The sequence below is a fragment of the Bufo bufo genome, chromosome 9 (genome assembly GCF_905171765.1).
Source record: "Bufo bufo chromosome 9, aBufBuf1.1, whole genome shotgun sequence".
NCBI classification, from domain to species: domain Eukaryota; kingdom Metazoa; phylum Chordata; class Amphibia; order Anura; family Bufonidae; genus Bufo; species Bufo bufo.
In genome coordinates this window covers 73,179,727-73,200,028 of record NC_053397.1, presented here as the reverse complement: position 1 = coordinate 73,200,028, position 20,302 = coordinate 73,179,727, and the positions used below count along the sequence as shown (strand labels likewise).

Here is a 20,302-nt window from a genome sequence, read left to right as displayed (position 1 = left end):
CAAGGTCCATAGGAGGAGATCAGACACAGATAAGGAAGGGAGGGATGTCTAATCAGAGGAAGTGGAAGAGAGGAAATCTGACAAGGTGGGGAGGGCGCCGGACCTACGGTGTGGTTTTGTCAGCTCCCTTTGGTTACGGCACATACTGCCTAGCAATGTATTCCCCGGGCCCATTACACTCACTTGTCACATTCCCCACACACAGGAGCAAACGTCAATCTATGAACTGATGGGAACCAGACCGGTGGGCTCAGTTGTACTATTCAGGATGCATCACAAGGACGTGAAGATATACCGCACGGTGACACATGTACACAATGACACGAAGATATACCGTACGGTGACACATGTACACAATGACACGAAGATATACCGTACGGTGACACATGTACACAATGACATGAAGATATACCGCACGGTGACACATGTACACAATGACACGAAGATATACCGCACGGTGACACATGTACACAATGACATGAAGATATACCGCACGGTGACACATGTACACAATGACATGAAGATATACCGCACGGTGACACATGTACACAATGACATGAAGATATACCGCACGGTGACACATGTACACAAGGACATGAAGATATACCGCACGGTGACACATGTACACAATGACATGAAGATATACCGCACGGTGACACATGTACACAAGGACATGAAGATATACCGCACGGTGACACATGTACACAATGACATGAAGATATACCGCACGGTGACACATGTACACAATGACATGAAGATATACCGCACGGTGACACATGTACACAATGACATGAAGATATACCGTACGGTGACACATGTACACGAGGACATGAAGATATACCGCACGGTGACACATGTACACAATGACATGAAGATATACCGTACGGTGACACATGTACACGAGGACATGAAGATATACCGCACGGTGACACATGTACACAATGACACGAAGATATACCGCACGGTGACACATGTACACAATGACATGAAGATATACTGCACGGTGACACATGTACACAATGACATGAAGATATACCGCACGGTGACACATGTACACAATGACATGAAGATATACTGCACGGTGACACATGTACACAATGACATGAAGATATACCGCACGGTGACACATGTACACAATGACATGAAGATATACCGCACGGTGACACATGTACACAATGACATGAAGATATACCGCACGGTGACACATGTACACAATGACATGAAGATATACCGCACGGTGACACATGTACACAATGACATGAAGATATACCGTACGGTGACACATGTACACGAGGACATGAAGATATACCGTACGGTGACACATGTACACAATGACATGAAGATATACCGTACGGTGACACATGTACACGAGGACATGAAGATATACCGCACGGTGACACATGTACACAATGACACGAAGATATACCGCACGGTGACACATGTACACAATGACATGAAGATATACCGTACGGTGACACATGTACACAATGACACGAAGATATACCGCACGGTGACACATGTACACAATGACATGAAGATATACCGTACGGTGACACATGTACACAATGACACGAAGATATACCGCACGGTGACACATGTACACAATGACATGAAGATATACCGCACGGTGACACATGTACACAATGACACGAAGATATACCGTACGGTGACACATGTACACAATGTCGGCACATACAAAGGGTTCACCATCAGCCCCCATTTATCACTACAAGCAGCTAGTTATAGAGGCAACTGAAAGATGCCCATGAAGCATTAAACTAGATTAAATCTGTGCTCCACTAGGCCGCTCCTTGCAGTATGGAGGCTGTGCCTGGCATCCAGCTAAAGAGGACAGTATGAGCACATTACTGGAATTGTTCTCAGCAATGTGATTTGCAGCTGACTCCACAATGCTCCCCCAATTTGCCCTTTTAAACTGGCACAATATACGGTCCCTAAACTCTGGCCCTGGAAGCTGAGCTATATAGCAACAGCACTTAATGGTTTATGAGCATCTTAACAAGAACTTCCCCTCGTTTATGGTAGAGACATTAAAGCGACCTCCCTATCGGGCTGTTTGGATAGACACATGGCTGGGGTTCACCTGATTAAAGCTTTGGTTTTCTTTTGTTGATCCGAGGCCCTGTTCCGGAGTTATGATATATTTTTTTTATATGCAATTTAGACCCTTGGTGCAATGAGGGTGTCACAGTTGCTCTTAGTGCACCCAAGCTCCTCTCATTTCTGTGGCCAGTCTGTGCTTTGATTGACAGGCCAGGCAGGGGTAATGCAGCCAGGGAGGGGCTGGCCACAGAAAGGAGTGGAGCTTGGAGGCAACGAGAGCAAAGTTGACGCCCTCATTGCACCAAAGGCCTGATCTGCATATTAGGAAAAAGGATCATAACTTGGGAATGGAGCCTCAGATCAACAAAAGAAACACCCGCACCGGCGCTCTCAGTAGTGCCGCGGCCTTCTGACAGCTTTGCCTAGGACACGTGACATCACATTAATCAGTCACTTGGCCTAGGAGCAGCAGTGAATAGGGCTGAGCTGTGATACCAAGCACGGCCGCTATACAATGTACGGCGGTGGCCGCTGGCCTTCTCTAACAGCTGATCGGCGGGGTCCCAGGTGTCAGACCCCCACTTATCCAGAGGATGGGTCCTCAGTATATAGTAGATTGGATTTACCATGAAGTGTCTATAGGAGCCCATACACATTAGACCAGGGGTGCACCCAGGATTGCAATGCCATTCTGTGCGCCCGCAATCATCAGAGAGGCGAGTGACATATAATGTGGAATCGGGAACAGGTAAGTACTAATGGTGCCCTGTGTGGCCATCTCTGGGACCCACATAAAATGGCAGAATGGGCATCTTCTGATCCCCCCCCTGTGTGGCACTCCAGAACGGGGCGAAGAGGTTTATGGAAATAGAGAAATCCTCATATAAACTACAGTGGAGAGGAAAGCATGTGATGGGCAAACTCAGGAGAAGGGGACACGTTCCCCAATAGGTGGGAGTCTGGGAGGTGGCAACTACCAGGCATTCATGGCATACACGTTTGGATGGTAATACGCTCGGTGGTATTGGTAATGGTTCACTCTGACAATGCGGCGTTCGGACAATGAAAGGTTGTGTATCCCTTCATTAGACCGCAAAGTGTACGAAAATCGATGATTTCACCCATAACTAACATTCATCAGATGGAAATTAATGATAACCACCATGATTGTCTGGAAACAAGTCGTCGTGGTTGTGGTATGTGCAGCCAACGTGAACTATATGTGTATGGCTGCACGCACACCGGACGGTCGCTCCATCAATGGCTGTTCAACTATTAACCTACTTCTGTCTAATGTGTATGGCCCTTTAAAGGGGGGGGGTTTAGAGGCCTTTGTGCCAAACCCCACACCCCCAGAGAAAAGCATACTTACCTGCTCCCAGGTCTCCGACTCCTTTGGTTCCCCGCCACCACTTTGCTCCGGTCTCAACATCCTGTTTGACTCGGGTCATATGGCCGCTGCATCCAATGACTGGCCACATCGGTGACGTCCCCCCCACCCCCCCAAGTCACTGGTTATAGTGAATGAGGCCGGAGCGGACTTCCGGCAGCACGGTGGGCTAGCGTTACCACGGATTCGGCAGGTTGTTCCCCCGCCGGAGCAGCCTGCCCGACCCTGCTACCGCAAGTGTGAGAGTAGCCCAAGGGTACTTACACACTTGCGGCAGAGGATTCCGGCTGGCAATCCGGACGCAAACGGATGCATTTGTGAGACGGATCCGGATCCGTCTCACAAATGCATTGCAATACCGGATCTGTCTCTCCAGTGTCATCCAGAAAAATGGATCCGATATAAAAAAAATTGCATTTTTAAAGGTCTGCGCAGACCGGAAAGCCGGATCAATTTTGCCGGCACATAATGCCAGATCTGGCACTAATACCCTTCAATGTAAATTAATGGCATTCCGGCAAGTGTTCAGTATTGTTGGCCGGAAAGAAAACTGCAGCATGCTGCGGTATTTTCTCCTTCCAATAAACGTAAGATGGACTGAACTGATTCCTCTCCATTCAGAATGCATTAGGATAAAACTGATCAGTTTTTTTCCGGTATTGATCTCCTGTGACGGAACTGAATACCGGAAAACTTTAACACAAGTGTGAAAGTACCCTAAGGCCCCCTTCACATGGGCGTCATGGGTGAGGGCCAGATGCGTTCAGGGTGCATTGCGGGAAACTCGTGCGAGTAGGTACGCAATTTCAGTCAGTTTTGTCTGCTATTGCATTCCGATGTTCAGTTTTTTTTCCACGCGAGTCCAATGCGTTTTGCATGCGCGTGAGAAAAAACTGAATGTGGACCCAGACCCGAACCCGGACTTTTTCACTGAAGTTCGGGTTTGGGTTAGGTGTTCTATTCATTTTATTATTTTCCCTCATAACTCCCCTCATCCTCTTGTTCACGCAGCAGGCATCTTATTTTTTCTCTCTCTTTCAGGACCTGCAAAAGGACCTTTGATGACGTAATCGCGCTCACCACGTAGTGAGTGCGGTGACGTCAGCGCAGGTCCTGCTGAATGAAGATAGAAGGATCTTCTATCTTCATTCAGCAGGACCTGCGCTGACGTCACCGCACTCACCACGTGGTGAGCGCGATTACGTCATCAAAGGTCCTTTTGCAGGTCCTGAAAGAGGAAGAAAAAATAAGATGCCTGCTGCGTGAACAAGAGGATGAGGGGAGTTATGTTTTTATTATTTTTAACCCTCAATTGACATTATACTAAGCATTCTGTATTAAGAATGCTATTATTTTCCTGAAAGAAGAAAGAAGAAGAAAGAAGAAGAAAGAGGAAGAAAGAAGAAGACGATACCGGCTGCGCGAACAAGAGGATGAGGTGAGTTAATTATTTAAATTTTTTTAACCCCTCCATCCCTAATTTACTAAGCATTCTGTATTAAGAATGTATTATTTCCCCTTATAACCATGTTATAAGGGAAAATACAGTGATTAGACTGTAATGGGGTTGCTCATCCCTATCCTCTCCTAGCAGCCATGCGTGAAAATCGCACCGCATCCGCACTTGCTTGTGGATGCTATGCATTTTTTACGCAGACCCATTCATTTCTATGGGGCCTCCATTGCGCGGAAAACACTGAATATACAACATGCTGCAATTTTCACGCAACGCACAAGTGATGCGTGAAAATCACCGCTCATCTGAAAAGCCCCACTGACGTCAACGGGTCCGGATTCAGTGCGGGTGCAATGCGTTCACCTCACGCATTGCACCCACATGTAATTCTCGCCCCTGTGAAAGGGGCCAAACCCGAACTTCAGTGAATGAAGAAGTCTGGGTTCGGGTCCGGGTACCACATTCAGTTTTTTATCACGCGCCTGCAAAACGCATTGCACCCGCGCAATAAAAACTGAACAATGCAATTGCAGTCAAAACTGACTGATATTGCGCGGGTTTCCTGCAATGCACACGCGACGCATCCGGAGCAAATCCGGGACGCCCGTGTGAAAGAGGCCTAAATCTTTAGATCCCTGGTCACACCATTTATGACTGGTTCTTGGGGCTCGGGTAGCACTACGCTGGGGCAGTAAGCTGGCGGTATGTGATATTTTTTCAGTTTCATATGTGAGTTATTTCAGAATACCAGTAAACACATAAATCAGCTCATGCTCAAAAAATAACAGCAAAAAAAAATGAAATTGTAATCAGTCAGCCACAACTCATCCCCTTGACGCCAGACAATAAAAGACAACTTAATTATACGGTTTCGGATTCCTTCACACCACTGCTTTTAAAGTGTGGGTGTAAACTGTTTAATATAAAAGTGTTCCCGAGTGGAATCAATGCTAAACATATAATAAAATGTAATACACTCTAAAAAGAGATGGACATACCAGATGTGCAACGGGACGGAGGGCTCAATGCACCTTAAAGGGGTTATCCAACCCTGAACAACCCCCCCACACACACACACAATGCCCGGAACCACCATACTGACAATACTTACCTGGTCCCCAAAGCCGGTTTCCTTCCGGATCGCTCCACGGCCGTCTTTGCATCTCGCGTGCAGATAAAAACATCCGTCAAGGTCAGTATCGTCAGTATGGCAGGTTCGGCCATTGTGAGGAGGTTGTTCAGGGTTGGTTAACCCCTTTAAAGGGGCTTTCCGAGATGTCTTAACTGCCCCCGCCATCAGCCCTCACAGTAGTGCTGCAGCCTTCTCTCAGCTTTGCCTAGGGCTAGGCCATGTGATGTCACCTTCATTGGTCACATGGCTTACGCACAGCTCAGCCCCACTAAAGTGATACCAAGCACAACCAGTATCAAAAGGACGGCGCTGTGCTTGGTGAGCAGAGAGAAGGCCGTGGCGCTACTGTGAGCACCGATGCCTTCTCAAACAGCTGATCAGTGGGGTCCCGGATGTCGGACCCCCACCGACCAGATACTGATGACCTGTCCAGAGGATGAGCCATAAGTATAAAAGTCTCGGAAAACCCTTTTAAAGAGGTTCAATTAGAACAGGTGAAACTACAGAAAAATGCCTCTGTCTCCACTTATCAGACTACATTCCTAGTCCGCCTGCCTTCTGCACTGATCACACACGGTCACCTCAGTGGTAAAATCCATCATCAGTGAAGATGGATTAGCAACTCCCTGAGAGATCTGGTTACAACTGCAGCCCACAGAGAAGGGAGGAGAAGGAGCTTTTGGAGAGAGACAGAGAAACACACACACAGATGCTGCTTCAGCATCTAGTAAGTTTTCTATCCCACCCCAGTGCTGGATTGACTGCTACATTGCTCATTACTGCTGTCTAGTGTCCTTTATGCTGCTACTTCTGAGAGTGTGCTACAGAGAGACAGGGGAGCAGGATCTCCTCTCCTCTCTGTGTGTGCAGTGTATGGGACATATCAGAGGTGCTAGACTTCACCCACTGACAGGCAAAACAGGCAAGGACTTGAGACACTGAATGTCATGGCTCCTAAATACTGGCAAATTGTAAGAAATACATACAGGGATGCTCTATGATGAGCTATTGGAGAGCAAAGGGCTCTTATACAGGTACTGCACAGGGACCCTCATCAGTCCATGTCCGCCTCATACTCTAACCTTGTTTAAAGAGGGAGAGGGATCAGTATCCGCATACATAAACTTATCAACTGACCTTCATCTGTCACATGTAAGGACCACAAACATTAATAGGTTTTCTCACTAAAACGATTCTATTTTCATACAAGTGCCTACGTGTAGATCTGAAAACTTTTGTAATTGCATGTAACTAAAAATGTAGTGTGACCAGTGAGCTATATGTATAGCACCACCTGCTGTTTGTTCCTTTCCTCATTTTTCCATAACACCTCAGTAACATTGCTAAGGTGGCCGCACATGGTCAGTTCCATCCTTCAACTGCCACCAGCTCTATCTACTGCTAGAGACTGTGACAGAAAGGACACGCCCCTGAGCTGTGATAGGGACATAGCTGCAGCAGAAAGGAAACACCCCCCTGATTCGTGATAGAGACAGAGCAGCAGCAGAAAGGTCACACTACCTGAGCTGTGATAGTGAGAGAGCTGCAGCAGAAATGGTACACCCCCCCCCCTGAGCTGTGGCAGTGAGAAAACTGCAGCAGAAAGGGCATACCCCCTGGGTTCCTAGCTTGAAATAAATTCAGCAAATCAGTTGAAGCAATGAATGGGGAGATCTCTGGATCCATGTGAGGTACAGGACTAGTTCTAGCTTTGTCATGTACTATATGATGCCTGATTTTAATTTTTTACATTAAGGCCTCTTGCACACGACCGTATGGCTTTTTCAGTGTTTTGGGGTCCGTTTTAAATGGATCAGTTTTTCAGTTTTTTGTTTCAGTAGTGTTTCCGTTTAGCTTCCGTTCGGTTTCCGTTTTTGCGGATCGCAAACGGAAACATGACATATACAGTATACAGTAACAACATAGTAAAATTGGGCTGCGGATAAAAATTTAAATAGATGGATCCGCAAAAACGGAACGGATACGGAAGACATACGGATGCATTCCGTATCCATTCCAGTTTTTTTTACAGCCTCATTGGCTTAAATGGAGCCACGGAACGTGATTTGTGGGCAATAATAGGACATGTTCTATCTTTGAACGGAAAAACAGAAATAGGGAAACGGAATTCATACGGAGTACATTCAATATTTTTTTTGCGGACCCATTAATATGAATGGTTCCATATACGTAACGCAAACGGAAAAGAAAAAACATTCGTGTGCAGTAGGCCTTAAGGGATTATCCCATGATTAATGTAAAAAATTAAAATCAGATTTCATATTCTACAATGTCTTTCTAATAAAGCTAGAACCAGCCCCGTACCTCACATGGATCCAGAGATCTCCCCATTCATTGCTCTGCTAGATTTATATCAAGCTGAAAGGTCGGGGGGGGATCCTTTCTGCTGCAGCTCATGGGGGTACGTGTCCTTTCTGCTGCAGCTCATGGGGGTACGTGTCCTTTCTGCTGCAGCTCATGGGGGTACGTGTCCTTTCTGCTGCAGCTCATGGGGGGCATGTGTTCTTTCTGCTGCAGCTCATGGGGGTACGTGTCCTTTCTGCTGCAGCTCATGGGGGGTACGTGTTCTTTCTGCTGCAGCTCATGGGGGGTACGTGTTCTTTCTGCTGCAGCTCATGGGGGGTACGTGTTCTTTCTGCTGCAGCTCATGGGGGGTACGTGTTCTTTCTGCTGCAGCTCATGGGGGGTACGTGTTCTTTCTGCTGCAGCTTATGGGGGTACGTGTCCTTTCTGCTGCAGCTCATGGGGGGCATGTGTCCTTTCTGCTGCAGCTCATGGGGGGCGTGTCCTTTCTGCTGGAGTTCTCTCCCCATCACAGCTCAGGAGGCAGCTGAATGATAAAACTGAGCATGTGCGGCCTTCTCAGTGAGCAGGACAAAGAAAATATAAGAAAAAACAAACAGCAGGTGGCGATATACAGATACATTTTATTGAATGACTCAGTGGGTATGCTAAATTTTTAATGACATGCAATTACAAAAGTATTCAGATCCAGGGGCTGGTTTGGAAACTGTAGAATATTTTTATGTGGGAACACCCCTTTAACCATGGGATAATCCCTTTAATCCTTGTATATCCTAACTATACATGGCAGCGTGCCATTTCTACAGTTCCCAATTACGAGACTTTTGACGACTACGTATTATTATGCCCCAAACACTTTATCTGCTCCTATGGTTTCCTTTTCTTTGTCCGCTATTTACTAGAGTAATGTTCTCCGCTTCTAATTTCGGGGGTGGGGTGAACAATGAAGGTACAGCCAGACCCTCCTGAATGAACAATGGTGAGGCCCCTTTTCGGAGAAGTAGGTCAGCGCTGTGTGACCACTTCTTCACTAGAGCAGAGACTGTCACGCTGCCTCTGAAGCGCTAGATCCAAGTCTTTACGCAGTTTCCACTGCCGAGTCTCCTTCTCGTCACCTCCAGCCATACAAAGAACTGCAATCCTTTAGATTTTATCACAAAGCACACTGAATATAAAAGGTGGGGTTCCCCTACAATCGGTCTTCTCTGTCGAACTAGACAAAGTGTTAGGCTCAAATCACACATGACATTTTGATGCAGATTTCGTTGGAGCAGCTTTTTGAGCCAAACAAAAGAGGGGAGAAGTACAAGGTTATGTTTACAGGGCAGATAACAATCCGACCTGTATTTTCCGAGGCTCTCTACCACCGACGTGCCGTGGTTCGCAGTTTGCACTGCCAAGGATCCGCACAAGAATTAGCTTCATTGTCCTCGGATGGGGCCAGTCTTCACGGTAGCCTTTTACCCTTTATAGATAGCAATCTATAATCTACAAGCTTCTCTTGTAATAGCCCTGGAGTTACAACCTTTATTTCAGACCAGAGCTGAATTCAGACGGTTGTCATTGGAAACAGTCAACAAGCTTGTCAACACACACACACTCTTCCAACAGCTTAGCCGAGCTCCTATATTGCGGAGAGAGCTGGTTTATACTGCCGGAAGTGAAAATGGCCCTTTCCGAAATGCAAACTACCAAAACTTGGTGGAGACAGCAGGGAATGCAGGGAGGTCTCAGCTCTGAAGCCTGCACAATGGTGAATGCAGCTCTTACAAGATCCAGACTGTAACTTGTAATTAGTACAATGTACTTGCAAAACAGTACAGCACTTTTTTATATAAACTGTGTTTAAAGATGCAAACTCCTTAAACTTAAAACCCCATTATACTCTAAGAAATGTAGTAAAGAGTAACGGGAATAAGACTTTAAAGGGGTTTATGAAAGTCATTAATATCTGATCAGTGCGGATTGGACTCCCGGCACCAAGCCAATCAGCTGTTAGAAAAGGCTGCGGCCCTCCGGTGGGCGCTGCGGCCTCTTCCTAGACCAGTAATGTCATGCTCATCGGTCACGAGGACTCAGTGCCATTCAAGTGAATGAGCTTGGGCTGTAATACCAAGCACAGCCACTATATAATAAATGGCGCTGTGCTTAGTATGCTGGGGGCGAGGCCACAGAGTTCTCTGGAGAGCCACAGCCTCTTCAAACAGCTAACTGGTGATGGTTACGGGTGGCAGAACCCCCCACCAATCAGATATGGATAACTCCCTTAACCGATTCCCAGCCACTGCTGTCCAGGTGCTTCTCCGGTCCCTGCTGCTCTCCACTCTACAGGAAGTAGCTGGAAATGCCCGCTCAGCCAATCGCTGGTCACCACTGTGGTCACTGGGGCATCTCCAATCATTTCCTGTGTGTTGGACCAGGACCAGGAAGTTGTCACCAATATTTTCCTCCTAACTAAACCATTTCCTGTGTGTTGGACCAGGACCAAGAAGAGAAGAGCAGCGTCGCAATGGCAGAAGCGGAGAATCGGTGAGGTTGAGTAATGCCTATTTTTAACCCGCTCTGCCCGTTTTTAAAACAGCCCCCCCCCCATCCTCCTCTGAAAAACCCTTTTAACACTAACCGTGATGACTATAGAGGAAATTTATCATTCCCCCTATGCTTTTTTGGCATTAGAAAGTTACAAAACCCCTTATAAATGCCATTACAACTTTTTTTTAGTTGCAACTGGCATATATAGGCCACCTTCGCCAGTTTTTGAAAGGGGGCAGGGTGTGGGAAAGGCCGTCAGCACAGGTTCATTCATAAAAACTGGCGTAAATAATGGCTGAACTGTACGGCAGCTGTGGTTTTCAGCCTCCCCGCACGGACTGCCGGAGGAGGCATTTCAGTTATGCTCCTTGACATGCCTCTCCGGCAGTGCAGGCTCCATCCATCCACTCCTGTAAAAATTAGGGTCAATATCAGGGATCAGCAACGTTTGCCACTCCAGCTGCTGTGAAACTACAACTCCCAGCATGTACACTTCTTCAACTGAAAGGAGGATTCTGGGAGTTGCAGTTTTGGAACAGCTGGAGTGCCGGCGGTTGCTGATCCCTGGCCTACGTTATATGTTCATTTTAGCAGTAGGTGAAGTTACCCCAACACATCCAGCACCTGATGTGATTGGAAAGAGGACATAGAAAGGAGCCGTACTTACTTCTCATACACCAGCTCCTCGTCAGTACAGAAGTAGTGCGTGTTTATGGTACTTTTTGGTTTGTTCCTCAAGGTTGCAAAGTACAAGCGATCTGGAAAGAAGAATGGAACATGGCTCAGTGCTGGCTTAGTTCCCCGTCCCATAGTAGTGTCACCAGACAAGGCCGTGGTCACTGCTGCAGAAAGGACACGTCCCTGATCAACCATTACTAACATACTGATGACCGGCTCGACAATATCAGACTGTGAATGGCACAATGGAACCATTTCACCTATTTCAGAAGACCACCCCAATCCAGACCAGATTTCCCACGGCACATTATCAAATCTACCATATTTTATGCAGATTGGCCATTTTCTTTGAGAAGACCCCCCCCACCCCCCACCCCTTCCTAGAAGACCACAAGTCAATGCAATTTCGGGTGGTCATCTCAAAGACGATTTACTGCATTTAAAAAACCCCTTCACTGAACTCTTATGTGTTATAAACTAGATTGTGAACCCGTTCCTTCACGATGGATACTTTCTTGGGTATCTGATAAATACTGTATATGGGGGGATCCATTAGATCTCTCAGCTGACTGACCATCTTATGGGGGCCCCCGGACTCTACCTGACCGCTGACACTGGAGGAGATAAGGACCTGGCACGTAGGATTTCAACTGCATGATCCTCTTGCTGGATGTGTCTGGCAGCAGCTTTCTCCCCATTCACTACAGATGCATGCTCGGCTAAGCCAAGCATGCATGTGTATGGGAGGATCGGGAGAGACGGGCAATTATCTCAGGTGTGGCGCTAGACTTACCGGTAGGTGCTTGTGTCAAGCCTCCACATTTCATGACATCTTTGTCCCATTTTCCACACTTTGATGCTTTAAGAGGTTATCCGAGACTAAAAAATGTCCCCCATATGCACGGGTCCCTCACATTGAATCTACTTACCTGGCTCCCCGCGCCGCTCCTGGTCCCCGCACCGCCGCAGCTGCTTCTCCCTGTGCACGAATGAAAACATCCAGTGTTGGGGGGAGAAGCCAATGGCAGGTGGGGACGGGACGAGCCTCCCTAGTATCGCGGGTGACACTAGGGAGACTCGTCCCCGTCACCACCTGTAACCCCCCTCCTCGGCACTGGATGTTTTCATCCACACGCAGGGAGAAGCAGCTGCGGCGGTGCGGGGACCAGGAGCGGCGCGGAGAGCCAGGTTAGTAGATTCAGTGTGAGGGGCCTGGGCAAATGGGGGCTTTTTTTTGTCTCAGATAACCCCTTTAAAGAGGACCTGTCAGCTGATAATTGTGGATGATCATTTCTTATATACCTGTGTTGTGCCATTCCTCTATTATTCCTACCAGAAGTTTATTAATGAATTTCCTAAAGTCTACAGTAAAGTTGTAAACATGCACCCCCAACTAGTTACACCCATCTGGACCTTCACTGCAAACTGCCAGTCATTCATCCATAACTTCCAGCAGGAATACTAAAGGAATGGAACTACAAAGAGTCCTAAAAGTAGGTGCTCCAGAACTATTACATGGGGAATGCAAGTAGTTAGGCTCTGAACTCCAGCAGAGGAACATCCGCTCTCCGACTACCAAGGGATCCGGTGGTCACTTTCTGGCACAAATGGCAGCTTTTAGCCAGACAAAAAGTCCTGCATGCGTGACTTATTGTCCGAAAGCTGGCATTTCTTCTGGAACGGGAACGGATCCCCGGTGGATCCCACTCTTGTCAATGGGAATCCAGCGGAGCACAGCATTATTTGGCTATGCCGCATACGGTGAGCTCCGGCAGGACACAGCCTTACTACAGATGTGAGGAGAGGGGACGTGTCCTCTGCGAGCCCTGAAATCTTCATGAGTATGGGCGTCCTCACTACTATTCCCCCTATGGCCTCAGTCTGTCTGTGTACTGCTATCTAGTGTGACCGGGGTGAGCGCCGGCGAGGCTGCTCTTGTGAAACACTGGAGTGTGTGGTTACTATGGGGACAGAGAACGTATCACCACAAAGACACACAACCTAGGAAGCGGGCCGAGGAACAATGCTCCCGAATAGTGATCAGCGGCGTCCAAAGTTCAGGTTGGGGTTCTCGAAGAATCCCGTTATGGTCCGTGGTAGCAGAATCCATAACGGGATCCTTCAATAACCCGAACCTTGGACGCAGAACTTAAAACACAAGTTCGCTCAACACTAGTCCCGAAATCAGGTTCTGGAAGTCTGAAAGAAGACTCTGCACTAATATATATATATATATATATATATATATATATATATATATACACCCAAAATACAAGCTTCTAGTTATATATACACCCAAAATAGTCTCCGATATCACTTCATCTCAGACAGGGAGAGATCGCACCAGATTTAATACAATAATCTATGGCATGAAATAAAGGGGTCCCCAATAAAAAAAAAAACACACTAATCCTAACTTGTGAAATGATATGGGGTGAAGCACCGGCCCAGGACAAATCCCTGTCCATAGACTGTCAGCTCTTGGGGGCAGGGTCCTCCACCCTACTGATGTGCAGAATATGTCAGCGCTATAGACTTACAGAAGATCCTTCTTATTTCCAGCAATAATGATCAGAAAGAACCCGAGGAGCAGAGACCTTTCTAAGTTCTGATAACTTCTAGGAGGCTGCATCTGGGACAGTCACCTCCTATGGAGAAGTATCAGCTTCAGATATCCACAGGTGTATGTGCGCCATAGATCTGGGAATCTGTAGGTACAGTCATTGTGAAGAAGACGCATGGCCGCGGTGTAGTGTGCATGGTGTCTTACCCTTGATAATCTCCGCTGCGCTGATCAGCTCCTGGTTCTCCATCCCCATATCACAGGGAGAGCGCCGCTTGCTCTGGCATCGCCCCCGCCGGTAATCCTCTTGTCCCGGTCCCCTCTCACATTACTCTCCCCGTCTTGCCCCAGTGGTGTCAGCCTCTCCCCCAGCCCCAGCGCTCTGTGTCCGCTCTCTTAAAGTCGCACGTCTTGGTAACCGCCAGCCAATCCACGGCCGGCCTCCGTTACTAAGGCTTTGTGTCTCCCGGCCAATCAGGGTGGAGGAAGGAGCTTAACCCTTGTCGTGTCTGAGCACTGCTGACAGGAGGAGGCGAAGCCGTGGCTTTACTCCCGCTAGTGTGTAGTAGAAACGCAATCCGGTGGCCCCTCCTGCTCACACAGTGGACTGCGGTTCTTTTTGTCCACTGTGTCACGTGGTAGAATAATAATAAACTGGTACAAGAAGTGTCATAAAGTTGTACTGGACAAAAAGGTGGCATTCAATTGGGTACTGTATCACCAGTGTGTGCCCTACACTGCAGGGCTGACATTCACAGCGCCCCTTGTGGACAGTTCAGGTGGTGCTGCAGTCAGTGGCCAATAACATGGGGCCTAAGCCCCTCTGTGGGCCCCAACCCGTCCACCTGCCACCCACCAGTGCATGCCTCCCAAGTGTCCCTCTTTTTGACCCCTGTCCCTCTTTTTGACCCGGGAAATTAATGAATAAATGTGCATTAATACATTTACTAAATTGCTCCTTACTAAATTATCTGTATGGCTTCTGCCTGTATATTAGACCATCACTTCATTATTTTGTGCATTGTGGACCGTAAAATATCTATAATCTGATGATTTATGTGCTAATATTTAAAGGGATATTGAAGTGCAAGAAAAAAAATTGTCCCGGGGGCTCCACATGCTGTAAAAAAAATAAAAGGAACTTGTACTCACCTATCGGACCCCCGGCTGCTGCAGTTCTGACGGGGTCATTAATTATGCTCTGGCCGGAGTATGAAAAAAACTTCCGTGATGCGCGCCGCACATATTGTCCCTCTTTGCGAAAGTTCGGAGGAATGCCAGTGCTGTATGGCAATTTATAAATGATGGGCATGGTGCCCTCTAATTCACTGCCCCTGGCACCCACTACATATATGGCCTGAAAGGCTACATAAAGATCCTACTATTCCTCTTGTGTTCAGATCAGTGGGTGTCTCGGCTCGGGAAGAAATATGACGGCCTTCTACTGGTGACCACTAAATATACAAGACTGATGAACATACAGTTGCAATAAAAAGTATGTGAACCCTTTGGAATGATATGGATTTCTGCACAAATTGGTCATAAAATGTGATCTGATCTTCATCTAAGTCACAACAATAGACAATCACAGTCTGCTTAAACTAATAACACACAAAGAATTAAATGTTACCATGTTTTTATTGAACAAACCATGTAAACATTCACAGTGCAGGTGGGAAAAGTATGTGAACCCTTGGATTTAATAACTGGTTGAACCTCCTTTGGCAGCAATAACTTTAACCAAACGTTTCCTGTAGTTGCAGATCAGACAAGCACAACGGTCAGGAGTAATTCTTGACCATTCCTCTTACAGAACAGTTTCAGTTCAGCAATATTCTTGGGATGTCTGGTGTGAATCGCTGTCTTGAGGTCATGCCACAGCATCTCAATCGGGTTGAGGTCAGGACTCTGGGCCACTCCAGAAGGCGTATTTCTTCTGTTTAAGCCATTCTGTTGTTAATTTACTTCTATGCTTTGGGTCGTTGTCCTGTTGCAGCACCCATCTTCTGTTGAACTTCAGCTGGTGGACAGATGGCCTTAAGTTCTCCTGCAAAATGTCTTGATAAACTTGGGAATTCATTTTTCCTTTGATGATAGCAATCCGTCCAGGCCCTGACGTAGCAAAGCAGCCCCAAACCATGATGCCCCCACCACCATACTTCACAGTTGGGATGAGGTTTTGATGTTGGTGTGCTGTGCCTATTTTTCTCCACACATAGTGTTGTGTGTTTCTTCCAAACAACTCAACTTTGGTTCCATCTGTCCACAGAATATTTTGCCAGTACTGCTGTGGAACATCCAGGTGCTCTTGTGCAAACTGTAAACGTGCAGCAATGTTTTTTTTTTTGGACAGCAGTGGCTTCCTCTGTGGTATCCTCCCATGAAATCCATTCTTGGTTAGTGTTTTACGTATCGTAGATTCACTAACAGGGATGTTAGCATATGCCAGAGTCTTTTGTAAGTCTTTAGCTGACACTCTAGGATTCTTCTTCACCTCATTGAGCAGTCTGCGCTGTGCTCTTGCAGTCATCTTTACAGGACGGCCACTCCTAGGGAGAGTAGCAGCAGTGCTGAACTTTCTCCATTTATAGACAATTTGTCTTACCGTGGACTGATGAACAGCAAGGCTTTTGGAGATACTTTTATAACCCTTTTCAGCTTTATGCAAGTCAACAATTCTTAATCGTAGGTCTTCTGAGAGCTCTTTTGTGCGAGGCATCATTCACATCAGGCAATGCTTCTTGTGAAAAGCAAACCCAGAACTGGTGTGTGTTTTTTATAGGGCAGGGCAGCTGTAACCAACACCTCCAATCTCATCTCATTGATTGGACTCCAGTTGGCTGACACCTCACTCCAATTAGCTCTTGGAGATGTCATTAGTCTAGGGGTTCACATACTTTTTCCACCTGCACTGTGAATGTTCACATGGTGTGTTCAATAAAAACATGGTAACATTTAATTCTTTGTGTGTTATTAGTTTAAGCAGACTGTGATTGTCTATTGTTGTGACTTAGATGAAGATCAGATCACATTTTATGACCAATTTGTGCAGAAATTCATATCATTCTAAAGGGTTCACATACTTTATCTTGCAACTGTATGGCATCATTGGGCTTTAGGGTACTTTCACACTAGCGGTAGGACGGATCCGACAGGCTGTTCACCCTGTCGGATCCGTCCTGCCGCTTTTTCGCTGTGCCGCCGGACTGCCGCTCCGTCCCCATTATAATGGGGATGGGGTCGGAGCTCCGGCGCAGCACGGCAGTGCATGGCGAAAGGCCGCCGGACTAAAAGTCCTGCATGTCTGACTTTTTAGTCCGGCGACCTCTTGCTGTGCTGCGCCGGAGCTCCGCCCCCGTCTGCATTATAGTCAATGGGGACGGAGCGGTGGCACGGCAAAATAGCGGCAGGACGGGTCCGACAGGGTGAACAGCCTGTCGGATCCGTCCTGCCGCTAGTGTGAAAGTAGCCTTAAAGGGGTTGTCTCACTTCAGCAAGAGGCATTTATCATGTAGAGGAAGTTACAAGGCTCTTACTAATGTATTGTGATTATCCATGTTGCTTCCTTTGCTGGCTGGATTCATTTTCCATCACTGCTCATTTCCAAGGGTTGCAAAGTTGTCTTCAACTCTACCCACAAGTGTTCGATTGGGTTGAGGTCTGGGGACTGTAGGGGCCAAGCCAGCACCTCTACTTCGCTGTCATTGAAACATTTCTTCACCAATCTCGACATATGCTTCAGGTGGTTGTTCTGCTGGAACACCTTTTCATACCCATAGTACTCGAGTGTACGAAATAACTAGTCTTGTAGGAGACTCACATATAGCTCAGCATTAAGATCACCATCAATCCTGGTCAAGTATCCAACGGCTTTGGCTGTGAAACAACCTCATGTCATCAGGCTTCCTCCACCGAACTTGACAGTTCCTTCAGTTTCTCGATCCGTTAGCCCCTTTTTCCCTTTTTTCTTCCAGACCCATTTGCACCCATCAATTGCCAGTCTATTGTCTTTCATCTCATTGCTCCAAATCTCCCGTTTCCAGTCTTGAACTGTCCACACTTTTGTGCAAACTCGAGCCGACGCTTCTTATGACAATATTGAAGTCTAGGCTTCTTCACCTATTTTGGGCCACCATTCCAGAACTTGTGTAATGTGCTTCGCGCGTTGCTTGCATGGACGTCTGATCTCATATGACCCACCTCCACTGTCGTGCCAGAACTGATAGACTTTGTGATGAGCCGACTTGTTGACGACTTTATTTTGCCTGGACGTCCACGTCTTGGCTTTAGAAAGGATGGACGGACTTTAATTTGTATTCTTCCAACTGTCAACTGTTTTCTTGGCCGAGATACCGCTATCGATGAGCTGGATGATGCGGTTTCTCTTTTCTTGGGAAATCTTCTTCATGGCTGCTCCTGGATTTGAACTAGTGACCTTTCACTTGGGATTCAACCTAATAACACACTAAGCGATTAGGGAATGTGAGAGCAGGTTGTAATTTGTGGTATATAAGAAGAAAAAGGTTGTTCCACCACCAGGAGCAAAACAGTAACAATGCAGTTACATGACAAGAATCTGCAGAACTAATCATATGCTAAATAGCTGAAAGTCCAATTTATTTATGAGATAGCCAAGAGATGGTCTATAAAGGGATGGTAGTCTCATGTTCGAAGCTGTAGTGGATGGTGAGATATAGAGCCTGAAAGTCAAAACTTCAAAACATTGTTACCCTTTTGCTCGCCAGTGTAACTCCAAAGTCTGCAATCACAGTAAGGGGAACATGAATAGCATGGAGGTCAAGCATGCTTGATGTCGCTCCATTCATAGTGTATGTGGGACTGACAGCCAAGTACATGCCACACCATTCAAATTCTTCCTTACTGCGGTCACGGAGTGAGAAGAAACCTTTGTGCGGCTTCTCTGCTGACAGATGCCCTACAAAGAATGAAAACCAGGGGACTGCCAGGATAATGCATTTAGAAACATCCCAAAGCCAAAATGGTTAGGCTACATCACTTATTCGTTAAGGAGAGCCAGCTGCCTGGTCTGGTGCAAATGCTGGCTGTTGTCCGGACAAAAAAACATTGCATGCAATGGTGACGAAGTAGAGAATCTGGCAATGCCAGATCCTGCAAGATGTGGCAGGCTACTTTGTGCCAGAACAACATGCCGGATCTCCTAATGGAGATATGAAAAGGCCTTAGTTTGCACAGGGTGTCCACACTGACTGCCCGTTACATACTGAATCCCATGAGAGAACAGCTGGGATGACTCCATGTGTAGCCCTTATCTCTGAACTCCTGGCAGCTCATAAATACCCATTGTAGGTCAGTTCATATCAGATTCATAAGGGTTTAGCCATAATGAGTGTCTATGAGCTGTCAGAATTCAGTATAATCAGAAAGCCTGCTGGTCTTAAAAAACACTTAAAGTGAAAGCTGTGTCAGAAAAAATGTTTTTATGGTGTTGTTATAGACAATCGGGGCATATCGCTAGGATATACCCCCATTGTCTTATAGGTGTGGGTCCCACAGCTGGGACCTGCACCTATATAGAGAACGGAGCCCCGGAAGGTGGTGGCTGGAGGACTCTGGTCCGGCCACCACCAAGCCGGCTCCCCATAGAAGTGAATGGGAGCATACCGCGCATGCATGGTTCCCGTCCCCATTAATTTCTAGGGTGCCAACGGAAATAGCTGAGCCAGCGCTCGGCTATTTTCGCCAACCCCAAAGAAAATTAATGGAGAGTGGCTGCACATGCACAGTGCGCCCTCCTTCACTTGCGAGGCTCCGTTCTCAATATTGGTGCAGTTCGGTCGGCCCCAAAGAAATTAATGGGAACGGGAGCCGTGCATGCGCGGTACGCTCCCATTCACTTCTAAGGGGAGCCAGCTTGGTAGTAGCCGGACCGGAGTCTTCCAGCCACCACCTTCCGAAGCTCCATTCTCTATATAGGTGCAGGTCCCAGCAGTGGGACCCACACCTATAAGACAATGTGTTCATATCCTAACGATTTTGTCACGATAGCTAGGGAAGGGAACAGCAAACTGAAAGAAAAAATAAACAACGGACTAGGACCCACAAGCTAGGGAAAAACAAGGTCACCTCTTAGCAATCCCTGACACTTTCCCTAAGACTATAACACACTAAACAGACCCTCAG

General features: G+C 47.0%; 1 protein-coding gene across 2 annotated transcripts in view; it reads right to left on the bottom strand.

Annotated features, from left to right (window-relative positions):
* The window catches only part of CDC14A (cell division cycle 14A), a 101,218-nt gene extending 86,693 nt beyond the window's left edge, over positions 1-14,525 (bottom strand). For both annotated transcript variants that reach the window (XM_040408040.1, XM_040408041.1), the window contains exons 1-2: positions 14,348-14,525; positions 11,567-11,657 (exon numbers count right to left, since the gene is read on the bottom strand). In XM_040408040.1, coding sequence (XP_040263974.1) covers positions 11,567-11,657; positions 14,348-14,396 — 140 coding nt within the window. In that variant the 5' untranslated portion in view covers positions 14,397-14,525. The remainder of the gene's footprint in view (positions 1-11,566; positions 11,658-14,347) is intronic.
* Positions 14,526-20,302: the final 5,777 nt, after the last annotated feature.